This window comes from Heterodontus francisci, chromosome 19, assembly GCF_036365525.1.
Source record: "Heterodontus francisci isolate sHetFra1 chromosome 19, sHetFra1.hap1, whole genome shotgun sequence".
Taxonomy (NCBI): Eukaryota; Metazoa; Chordata; class Chondrichthyes; order Heterodontiformes; family Heterodontidae; genus Heterodontus; species Heterodontus francisci.
The window spans coordinates 57,326,720-57,339,310 of NC_090389.1; the positions used below are offsets into that span (position 1 = coordinate 57,326,720).

A 12,591-nucleotide genomic window follows, 5' to 3' on the forward strand; every position below is an offset into this window, starting at 1 on the left:
TTAGTGGGCAAGCACAGCAGATTCAAGCTGTTAGTCTTTTCAGTACTACCTCTATCAGTGAAGACTGCAACACTGCACCCTATGCATAGATTCATAGTCATAGAGTCATTTATGGCACAGAAGGAGGCCATTCAGCCCATCGTGTCCATGCCGAGTTTCCATGGAGCTATTCAGTCAGTCGCCCTCCCCGGCTTGATCTTTGTTGCCCTGCAATTTTATTGCCTTCAAGCGGCCATCCAATTTCCTGTTGAATTCTTTGTCTCCACTTCCACCACCCTTGTGTGCAGCGAGTTCTAGGTCATCACCACCCGCTGCATACATAACTTCTTCCTGGTATTCCCCCCGTATCTCTTGCCCTAAACCTTCAGTCTATGTCCCCTAATCCTTGTACCATTAGTTAAAGGGAACAGTTTTTCCTTGTCTAACTTATCTAAACCTGTCATAATCTTGTACATTCCCCTGAATCACCTTTGCTCTAAGGAGAACAACCCCAATTGTTCGAACCTAACCTTGTAACTAAAATCCTCCATCTCTGGAACCATTCTGGTACATATACAAACATTGCACTTGTTTCAGCTAAACAAAATAAGTGACAGCCAATCGCTGGTTCATTTCTCAGGGCAATGCCTTGACCAATCAGAGTCAAACTGCCTGGTTTAAATTTCAAACGTAGCTTGGGAGTTAACTGTCAGCCACTGTAAACTGGTGCATTCTCCATGGCGTTGCCTCTACCAATCAGAGTTCACTTGCCAACCAATCAGCACTCTCTTCTCATACAGTATAAAGTTGTTGTTTTCCCTTGCGTTGGTATTCTTGTGGATTGTCCTGATGAGTGCAACACGAAAAGCTTCGACAACATGTCTCTATTTTCAGGAATACTGAAATTCTTCCTGGTGTCAATTTTGTCAAGACAGGGATTGCCAAGACCTTGCCGAGCAGCATTCCATTTCTCATAACACATTCAGTATTTGGTGAATAGATACACCCCTGAGCTGGCAACTGGTTATTTTTGACCCGGCCAGTCTAGAAGGTTGGTCAACTGTTCATTTGTAATCCACATGGGTACTTCTCTCTCTTGTATTTGCCTCAGGTTTTCCCGTGACTATTCAAGCACCCACGACCCATAAGTACTGCAGACATCATTTTGGGACGCCTTCCGTGAGGCATTGTGGCCTTCATTAATGGCCCGTGCTTGACACTCTAATACAGTTACCAAGGCCTGCACTGTCTGGGTCAGGTCCTGGTCTATATGGAGGTGTCCAGCCTGGACTCCTTGTTCGTTTTTGAATATTTCTTGAAGTTGGGCACTCAATTTGTGGACCTTATGGCCCACTGAGGCTAAATCAATTGAATTTACTACAGAGGTTCCAGTAATAAATACTGTAGCAGCATTGTTTACCAGGCTGCGCTTCCTCCGCCCCTTTCCTTGGAGGTGGGGGTCTCGCCAGCTTCCGCCACAGACCTAGGCTGCTTGTTCCAATACTCGCTTCAGCAGCGCTGTGTACGATGCCCGAGTTTTAGTCGCGCACCAAAGGTGTAAGCCTATGTCTGATATATTCAATACTACGGGTACAGCTCATGGTGTACATTGTCACACAAAGCCTTATCTTCCTTTATTAACACCAGTACATTTCGTGGGTCTAGGATCAGCTCTGGGCAGGGCAGTACAGGCTGTGCAGTTCCCATAGTTTTGGTGATTATTGTAGTAGCTTGGGTAGTCGCTGTATGGACCATTTCCTTAGAGTAGACGTCCACTGTCCACTTACTACCATCCTTCGGGCTGCACAAAACCCACCCTGAGTCAATAGTTAAACTGGGCGTAATCCACCTCGCACCATACCTGTTATCTTGGTTCCTTCAACGATGCGGGTGATGACCCCTATCCACGCAAGCAACACTACGACCTTCATGATCCTACAGAGAGGAGACATATGATGGACGCCGGTCACAACCGGTTGGCTTCGGTTCTCTTAGTGCCGTTGTAAGGCTGTGATTAGGACCAATGTTTCCATTGGCCCTTTCCATGCATATCTACACATAGAACCATTGAAAAATTATTACACAGAAGGAGGCCATTCAGCCCATCGTGTCCATGCCAGCCGAAAAAACAAGCTGCCCAATCTAATCCCACCTTCCAGCACTTGGTCCATAGCCTTGCATGTTACAGCACTTCAGGTGCATGTCTAGGTACCTTTTAAAAGAATTGAGGGTTTCTGCCTCCACCACCGAACCTGGCAGTGAATTCCAGACACCCCCACCACCCTCTGGGTTAAAAAAGTTTTCCTCATGTCCCTTATTATCCTTCTAATAACCTTAAATCTGTGTCTCCTGGTAATTGACATCTCCGCTAGGGGAAACAGGCCCTTCCTGTCTATTCTATCTAGACCCCTCATAACTTTGTACACCTCAATTTAGTTCCCCTCAGCCACCTCTGTTCTAAGGAAAACAACCTTAGCCTATCCAATCTTTCCTCATTGTTGCAACTTTCAAGCCCTGGCAAATTCTTGTAAATCTCCTCTGTACTCTCTCCAGAGCAATTATGTCCTTCCTGTAATGTGGTAACCATAACTACACGCAATACTCGAGCTGTGGCCTAACCAGCGTTTTATACAGTTCCAGCATTACATCCCTGCTTTTGAATTCTATTTCTCGGCCAATAAAGAAAAGCATTCCATGTGCCCTCTTCACCAGTCTATCTACCTGTCCTGCCACCTTCAGGGACCTGTTGACATGCACCCCAAGGTGTCTCACTTCTACCCTTCTCAATATCCTCCCGTTTATTGTGTATTCTCTTGCTTTGTCTGCCCTCCCCAAACGCATTACCTCAGACTATTCTGGATTGAATTCCATTTGCCACTTTTCCGCCCACTCAACCAAACCATTGATATCATTCTGGAGTTTACAGCTATCCTCTTCACTATCAACTACACGGCCAATTTTTGTGTCATCAGCAAATTTCCCAATCGTGCCTTTAATTACTCGTCCCATGACTGTGAGGCAGACCTTTCCTAACTGAGGGTGGTAAAATAAAATGTACTTGCCCCTTCGATTGGTCTCCTCACTGCCACGGTCCCGATGTGCTGTATCCTGCTGACTACGCCAAATGTTAGGGGAAATTGCTCCTCCAGGTTTCCCTTTAAAATGATCACCTCGAGAGTCGGATGTCGATACAAGCAGTTCTTTTTATTCCAGCATATGTGGGGGTGGGAGGGGGTCACCCTCGCAAATACAAGCGGCGACTCTGCTGATACGACATTGAACAGACAGTTATACTGTTACAAAGCTTGAGTGGGCATGACACATTTCCACATGGCTCTCTGTTCCTTCCCCTAATCTTGTCTTTTCTTAATTATATTATTTCACATGACTCTCTGTTCATTCCCCTTACAATTATACGGGTGATCGCTGATAGTTCACTGTTTATTCTCATCACAGATTCCGGGCCACCCCATATTAAAGGAGAGAGCACTTCAAGCTTCCGGATGCTATGGATAAATACATAGATTAGAAATAAAATCAAATTGAAGCGAGCATATGACCTGTGAATGTAATAGGAATGATAAAATTAAGAGCAAATAAGAGAACTAAAAGGTTGACAGGAAAAGCATGATGAGAGAGTTTCAAAGGTATTAAACAAATAAATACTCCACAAATATCTAACAACAAGTAGAATCCATGAGGGAAAGATAATGAGTTAGAACAGATAAACAACAATTGGCAGGATACTTAACAGTGTTTACGAAAGCGAAGGATGCTAGAGAGGAGGTAAATCGTGAAATTGGTAAAAGTGAGATGAGACATATTATAATATTAAAGAAAAGTGTTAGATAAATTGGTTAAATAAAAGTAAGAACAAGTGTTGCAACTGAGGGAAGAAATAATGGACGCCTTACAAATTATAATTTAGGAGGCCTTATCACTTGTATTGAGAGTGGATGTGTGCTGAAGAACTGATGAATGGCCAAGGTAATACCCATTTTCAAGAAAGGACGCAGAGCTAACCTAGATAATTATATTTTGAATGGGGAAATCTGGCTGCTGTAGAATAGAGGAGAGAGTTTTGGGGGCTCAGGCTCACTATTTGAGGCACTACTTTTAATGTCAATCATGCCATTAAAAAGCTAACGGAATACTAAGTTTTATGACAGGAGGTATAGGATAGAAAAGTTGACATGTAATGGTGAATCCATATAGAATCTTAAGACAACAGTTGGACGTATGGCTGCAGTCTTGGGATCCATACTTGGAAGGGTGCTGAGACAAGAGAGTAGGTTCAGCACAGATTCACTAGTGTTACGACCAAGGCGGGAGCAATGCACTGTCAATTCAATCCCATCACTTCACAGGTCACAGCATATTATTCAAGTTTTCCCACCCAACCGGGAAACAGCCAAATTAACACTCTCGTAACCCCCAGAATAAAACAGACCAAACCTGGTATCTTTAGACAACAATAAGTTAACCATTTATTAAAGCTAAATCTTAAACACTATTAAGATAAACCTATGTCTAAAGACCTTATATAACTTATTTTAACCTAACTCCCCATTCACACACATACATTCAAAAATCACGGTTAACCAGTTTCTTTAAAAAGAAATGACGTTTTAAAAATTAGCGCTTTCTTAGAATAAGTAAATAAGTCTTTGTGGATTAAGTTCCTGATGGGTGAGGTATTCTGATGTGAAAATAATCAAATGGTACTCAATTTCCATGTGGATTTGATGAAATAGTCTCTTAGTAGATTGGCATTCAAAACGCTTCGGCTGCAGCAGGCATCAAACAGTTCTTGTAACGATGAGCACAGAAATAGGCAACCTTAAATTTTAAAACTGACAGTCTGTCTGTCAAAACTTTACTTCAGCGATACAAACAGTCTCTTCAAAGGGTTATTTCCTCCTTAGGAAATTAATCTTGGCCTGTAGCTCCTTGTAGAATTTCTGCTGATTAAAAATAGACAGCTCTCTTCTCCAGTAGCATACTTCACTGTGAGTCTCTCAAAAACAAACTGATTCAGGCTGGTTTTTGCCAGTTTTACACAAAGTCAAATTGAAACATTATACCATGTGACCTTTCTCCTGCTGTGGCCTAGGTAACAAGTGCAGCTGGCAGACTGTGCCTCAGAAATCCAAAAGCTTCTCTCTCTGTCTTAAAGGTGCACTGTTTTTTTAACAGAGTCTTAAAGGCACACTGTTTCAAACAGGAGAAAATAAATACAATTCCGTGACACTAGGATGTTGCTTGGTATGAGGAAATACCAATCAGACAAAGGACTTGGAAAATTGGGACTGTTTTCATTGGAACACAGGAAAGAAATCAGTGATTTAATTGAGGTATATAAAATTATGAAAGAATGGGATAATATAGATAGAAACTGGTGGTTAATGGGTTCAAGATTGAAGGGACATAGATTTAATCTTATATCTAAGAGATTTAGTATAGAAAACAAGAGAAGAATTTCTCCACACCAGGGCTGCAGTGTTGTAGAAAGCACAACTTGAGTTAGGCAACGAAGTAGGGACCATGTTACATTTTAAGAGTAAGATAGGTAATTGAAGGAAATGAAGATAAGGGATAGTGGATCTGTACAAACACCTGGAGTTAGACCTAATGCTCATGTGGAGGTTAAACACTAACACAAATTGGTTGGACCAAATAGTTTGCTTCCACATTGTAATTTCTATGTAATTTATGCGACTGAAGTACAGTGCAATATAGTTGTTCCATATGAGGACATTGAAAGTGTATTTATGCTTTGATGAATACAGGATAAAAGGATAAAATTCTTAGCATAACAAGAATGGTAGGCACTTCTTCTTTTGCCATAATAGTAACTTTACTTGCAAGACCTCAGGTATTTCAGACTGCGTTATATGTGTCTGAATACAGTACCTGTTGTTTCCCCAGGTGGATGCATTGAGGTTGCGACTTGAAGAAAAAGAAAGTTTCCTGAACAAAAAGACAAAACAGCTCCAAGATCTTACAGAAGAAAAAGGAACACTTGCAGGAGAGATACGTGATATGAAAGATATGCTGGAAGTTAAAGAGAGAAAGATCAATGTCCTGCAGAAAAAGGTAGGCCTTGAATATAAAAGCATAGGAAATGAAAGTTCTTTTCCCACTTTTAAAATTGTGACCAGAACATTTTTTTTGTGCTAACCGTATGTAGTTCATATTTATTTGGTACGGCCGGCGTAAGTTACCTTTGAAGCCCAATGCTAATAACATGTAAAAAGTCCAAAATGAGAGAGCCATCAGCCCATCCAAGTTCGTTAATGCAGAGTCTGCAGTTTTCTAAATGCAGTTGTTTGTTGTCTATTATTCTACTCAAAAGTCTGTTTCATATATGCATACTCTGAAGCAATTCCTGTAATCAATCTTGCATTTGTCCATTCCAATGCACCCTCCTCCACTAATCTGGTGCGTTTCCAAAAAAATCAATCAAATTTGTAAGACGTGACCACCGTTTTACTGTGCTGTTAGTTTGATTTTTACAATGAAAGTAACTGTCTGATGATTGTTCCATTGAATTTCCTACTACAAGAACTTGCTTTCTCCTTGTTAGAGCCTTTCACCTTGTTTCTCTAATTTGCTCACAATTTTCCTCATAACATCTTCCTGAGTAATATTTTTCCTATTATTCTCCTGTGCTGAAACCTCCTCCTGTTTATTGTAAACTAATCCCTGTTCCTTAGTTCCTCCCACAACTTGCATTTCCTCAACATGCTCTTTATACAGTTCCCCCAGCTCCTCATCATCCTCAGTTGTCTTTCCTATTAAGTCCAATATCAGTCACAGGAGATGATATAGATATGGCGCAGATACTGAATAGATACTTTGCCTGATCTTTTTACTGAAGAGCCGACCATACAGGAAATGACAGCAGTAGATGTCAAGTGGATATTGTAACAGTTAAGATAGAATGATTGGAGATAATAGGGCGGCACAGTGGCGCAGTGGTTAGCACCGCAGCCTCACAGCTCCAGGGACCCGGGTTCGATTCCAGGTACTGCCTGTGTGGAGTTTGCAAGTTCTCCCTGTGTCTGCGTGGGTTTTCTCCGGGTGCTCCGGTTTCCTCCCACAAGCCAAAAGACTTGCAGGTTGATAGGTAAATTGGCCATTATAAATTGTCACTAGTGTAGGTAGGTGGTAGGGAAATATAGGGACAGGTGGGGATGTTTGGTAGGGATATGGGATTAGTGTAGGATTAGTATAAATGGGTGGTTGATGTTCGGCACAGACTCGGTGGGCCGAAGGGCCTGTTTCAGTGCTGTATCTCTAATCTAAAAAAAAAATAACCAAACTAGTCAAACTTAAGGAGGACAAGGTCCCAGGACTGGATGGATTGCACCGATGGATACTGAAAGAACTGAGGGAGCAAATAGCAGCGGCATTAGGATCTTTATATAAAAATGCAACCACAAACGAGGAATAGTACCAAAAGCATAGAGTTATTTATTTAGCCCATCGGGTCCATGCCGGCTCTCCACTGAGCTATGCTGTCGACCCCACTCTCCGGCTTAATTCTCTTGGCTCTGCAAGTCTATTTCTCTCAGGTGGCCATCCAACTTCCTCTTGAAGTCATAGATCGTCTCCACCCTTGTGGGCAATGAGCTCCTGGTCATTACCATATGCAGGGTAAAAAAAACTGCTTCCTCATATTCCCCCTGCACCTTTTGTCCAAAACTTTCAATCTGTGTCCCCTAGTCCTTGTGCCATTAGTTAATGGGAACAGCTTTTCCTTGTCTAACTTATCTAAGCCTGTCATAATCTTGTACACTCCTATTAAATCTCCCCTCAATCTCCTTTATTCTAAGGAGAACAAACCCAGCTTTTCCACCCTAACCTTCTAACTAAAATCCTCCACCCCGGAACCATTCTGGTAAATTTCCTCTGTGCCCTCTCAAGGACCCGCACGCCCTTCCTGAAGTATGGTGACCAGAACTGGACACAATACTCCATTTACGGTCTAACCAGAGTTTTATAAATGTTCAGCATAACTTCCCTGCTTTTGTACTCAATGCCTCTATCTATGAATCCCAAGATCTCATATGCTTAACTAACCGCTCAATATGTCCTGTCTCCTTCAAAGATCAGTGTACATGCACCCCCAAGTCCCTCTGTCCTGCACACTCTTTAGAACTGTGCCATTAAGTATATATTGCCTCTCCCTATTCTTTCTCCCAAAATGCATCACCTCACATTTGTCATCTGCCATCTCTCCTACCCATTCTGCTTGCCTGTCTATGTCCTGTTGCAGGCGATTCATATCATCCTCGCTGTTTGCCACACCTCCAAGTTTGGTGTCGTCAGCAAATTTTAATTCTACTCTGTATCCGAAGATGCAAGACAGTTATTTATTATATATATATATTTTAATACATATCAAAAAAGCAATGCTCCCAGCACTGACCCTTAGAGAACATCACTGTCTATCATCCTCCAGTCTGAAAAGCAACCATTTGCTATGACTCGCTGTTTTCTGTCCTTAAGCCCATTTTTTAGTCCAATTGGACTCTGACCCTCCTATTCCATGAGTTTCAGTTTTGTTAACCAGTCTTTTATGTGGTACCTTATCAAATGCTTTTTAAAAAGTCCATATAAACAACATCCACTGCATTCCCTTCATCAACCTTCCCTGTTACTTTATCAAAAAAATTCAGTTAGATTTCTCATGCATGATCTGCCTTTTACAAATCCAAGCTGACTATCCTTAATTAACCCGAACCCCTCTAAGTGTCGGTTGATATTTTCCAAGATTATAGTTTCTAAAACCTTACCCACCACTGATGTTAAACTAACTGGCCTGTAGCTGTCCTTGCACCCTTACTTGAATAAGGGTGGCACATTTGCCACTCTCCAATCCTCTGTAACCTCCCCTATTTCCAGGGAATGTTGGAAGATTACGGCAAGCCCTTCGCCATCTCCATCCCACTTCCTTTAGCAACCTGGGATGTAAGCCATCTGGACCAGGTGACTTATCTACCCTAACCATAGCTGACCTTTTTAGTACCTCCCCCTTCTCAATTTTTATACTATCCATTGGCTCTACTCTTTCCGCTTCGACTGATATTTTGTCAGTCTCCATTTCCTTAGTGAAAGCTGATACAAAGTACATTAATTATATTAGCTTTGCCCTGTTCCTCTAAGTATATATTACTCTCTCTGTCCCTAATAGGCCCCACCCCTCCTCTTACTACTTGCTTACTATTTACATGCCAGTAGAAGATCTTTGAGTTCCCTTTTATGCTGACTGCCATCCTATCTTAATATTCTTTTCAGTCTTATTTTCCTCTACACCTCCCCTCTCAACTTATTGTATATGGCCTGATTCTCACCTGATGAGTTCATCTTACATGCATCTTACACCCTCTGTTTTTGTTTCATCATCATCTCTATCTCCATTGTCAACCAAGGAGCCTTTTTCTTGTTTCCCCTACCTTTCACCCTTGTTGGAATGTTGCTAGCCTGTTCCTGAAGCATCTCTTCCTTAACGATAATTCATTGTTCCGATACAGCTCTTCCTGCCTGTCTTTGGTTCCATTTTACCCTGGCTAGATCGCTTCTCATTGCATTGAAATTAACCGTCTTCCAATCCAAACATTCCACCTTGTATTGTTCCTTGCTCTTCTCCATTACTAGTCTAAACCTTATGATACGATGATCACTCTTACCCAAGTGCACCCCCACAGAGACTTGGTTCACTTGACCCACCTGATTTCCCAGCACCAGATCCAGCAATGCCTCTTTTCTATTTGAGCTGAGAACATACTGATCAAGGAAGTTCTCCTGAACACATTTTAGAAATTCCTTTCCCTCCTTATCCTTTACTCTACTCTAACATTATCCAAATCGATATTTGGGTAGTTGAAGTCCCCCAATACTCTATAGTTCTTGCAAATCTCTGTGATTTCCGTATTCCTCTATCTCTCTCACTATTTGGAGGCCGATATAATATCTGTAGTAACATGATCATACCCTTTTTGCTCCTCAACTCTAACCAAATGGATTCTGTCCTTGCCTCTTCAAGGACATTATCCCTTTCCAGCACAATGCCTCCTTTTTTCCTTCTCGATCTTTTCTGAGCACTTTATATCCTTATATATTAAGTGCCTAGACCTTGCCATTTTTAAGCCATGTTTCCATTATTGCCACTGCATCATATTCCCATACTGCTATTTGTGCTTGTAGCTTACCAACCTTATTCACCCAACTTTGTGCGTTTAATCACATGCATTGTAGTCGTGTCTTTGCATTCCTCATAGTCCTTCTCAGTCGATTCCCATCTGCAGGGAACTACTGCCTTCTCTAGTACTGTCTAACATTCTCACTCGGACGCCACCTAATACTTTGCTATTTCCTACTCTAGTGCTATCTGTCTTTTCCAACTCTGTGTACCTTGGTGTTCCTCTCTTGTATTATCTCCTGGTTCCCACACCCCTGCCAAGTGGGTTTAAACCACCCCATAGCACTAGCAAATCGCCCCGCAAGGAAATTTGTCCCAGCTCTGTTTAGATGCTAACAGTCTGGCCTGTACAGGTCCCACCTTCTCCAGAACTGATCCCCAGTGCCCCAGGAATCTAAAGCCCTCCATCCTGCACCATCTTTCCAGGTACACATTCATCTGCTCTATCCTCCTATTTTATACTCACTTGCGCATGGTACTGGGAGTAATCCGGAGATTACTACTTTTGAAGTCCTGCTTGCTAATTTCTTACCTAGCTCACTAAACTATTTCTGCAGGACCACATGCTTCTACCAACCTATGTCATTGGTACCAATGTGGACCATGACTGCTGGCTGCTCAGCCTCCCCCCCCCCCCTCAGGGCGCTCTGCAGCCGTTCAGTGACATCCTTGACCATGGTACTAGGGAGGCAACACACCATCCTGGACGCGTCTGAGGCCACAGAAACGCCTGACTGTCCCCTGACTATCGAATCTCTAATTACTATTGCTCTTCCAGTCTTCCTTGTAAATCCCCGTACAGCTGAGCCACCCGTGGTGCCATGGTCTTGGCTCTGGTTGCACTCCCCAGATGAGCTATCACTTTCCTCAGTATTCAGAACTGAACGTAATTCCACTGTTCAAAAAGGGGGATAGAATTAATCCATGGAATTGTAGACCAATTAGCATAGTTGATAGGAGAGATGCTGAAATCTTTGCTAAAAGATTAGTTATCAAAATATCTAGAAGCGGAGAATGTGATTTTTTAAAAAAATTGTCAGCGTGAATTTCTGAAAGTAGCAGAAGGGATTGACAGATGAGAAGGCTGAGGGGAGATTTGACGGAGGTATTCAGAATCATGAGGGGTCTTGAAAGAGTAGATAGGGAAAAACTGTTCCCACTCCTGAAAGGATCAAGATTGAGAAGGCACAGATTTAAGATAATTGGCAAAAGAAGCAATGGTGACATGATAAACTTTTTCATGTAGTGAGTGGTTAGGATTTGGAATGCACTGCCAGAGAGTGTGGTGGAGGCAGATTCAATTGAGGCATTCAGAAGGGAATTAGATAGTTATCTGAAAAGGAAGAATGTACAGGGTTATGAGGAAAAGGCAAGGGAATGGCACTAAGTGAATTGCTCACTTGGACAGCGGGTGCAGGCACAATGGGCAAATGGTGGTCTCCTGTGCTGTAACAATTCTGAGATTCATTTTAGTAGGAATAAGAGGCTGCTTATTCCTTGGAAGGTAAGGAATTAAATGGGATAGAGGAGCAAAGAGAAATTGGAATACTGATACATAAATTGCCAGAAGTAGCAAATACAAGTTGATAAGGCCATAAAGAGTGCAAACAACGTTCTGGATTTGAACTCTAGAGGAATAGAACCCAAGATCAGAGAGTTAATGTTAAATTTATATAGCACTTTGGTTAGACTACATTTGGAGTACTATGTGCAGTTCTGGTCGCCATATTACAAAAAATGCATTGAGACACTTGAGAAAATGCAAAACAGATTTATAAAAGTGTTACCAGAATTGAGAGGCTGCAATTATCTGGATAGATTCAACAGACTGGGGTTTTTGTTCTGGAAAGCAGAAGACTAAGACGAGACCTGATAGGGTTCTTTAAAATTATGTAGGAGTGCACTAGGGTGAATGTGGAGAAACTGTGCCTATTTATGGCTGAGTCTGGAAGAAGGGGGAAAGAGTAATAGATAAATCACTCACAGATCAAATAAAAAATTTAGAAGGAATTTCTTAATACAAACATTGATGAGAATGTGGAACTTGCTGGTACATGGAATGATCGAAGCAGATAATACAATACTGACACAAGTAAGGGAAGGATTGGTGCATACGTAAGCGAGAAGTGAATAGAGGGTTACACAGGCAGGATGGGAGGAGGTTCTTGGAGCAGGAGGAAGCATGTAAGTGGAGTACAAACACTGGCATAGATCAGTGTGGCCAAATGGCTTGTTCCTATACTGTAGATTCTATATAACTGCCACACCCCCTGCCCCCCACTGAGTCTTGCAGATGAATTCTCTCTCTGTCACTCTTCTCATCTTCTGCAACTCTCAGAGTAGTTAGATTCTGATGTTTGTGTTCCTCATCCTGTTTCACTACTTTTGAACAAGGACCTGAAACA

At 42.0% G+C, this 12,591-nt stretch overlaps 1 protein-coding gene across 5 annotated transcripts in view; it reads left to right on the top strand.

Moving 5' to 3' along the window:
* LOC137380089 (ERC protein 2) overlaps positions 1-12,591 on the top strand; it is a 966,513-nt gene that overhangs the window by 330,683 nt on the left and 623,239 nt on the right. For all 5 annotated transcript variants that reach the window (XM_068051709.1, XM_068051708.1, XM_068051713.1 and 2 more), the window contains one exon: positions 5,908-6,075. In XM_068051709.1, coding sequence (XP_067907810.1) covers positions 5,908-6,075 — 168 coding nt within the window. The remainder of the gene's footprint in view (positions 1-5,907; positions 6,076-12,591) is intronic.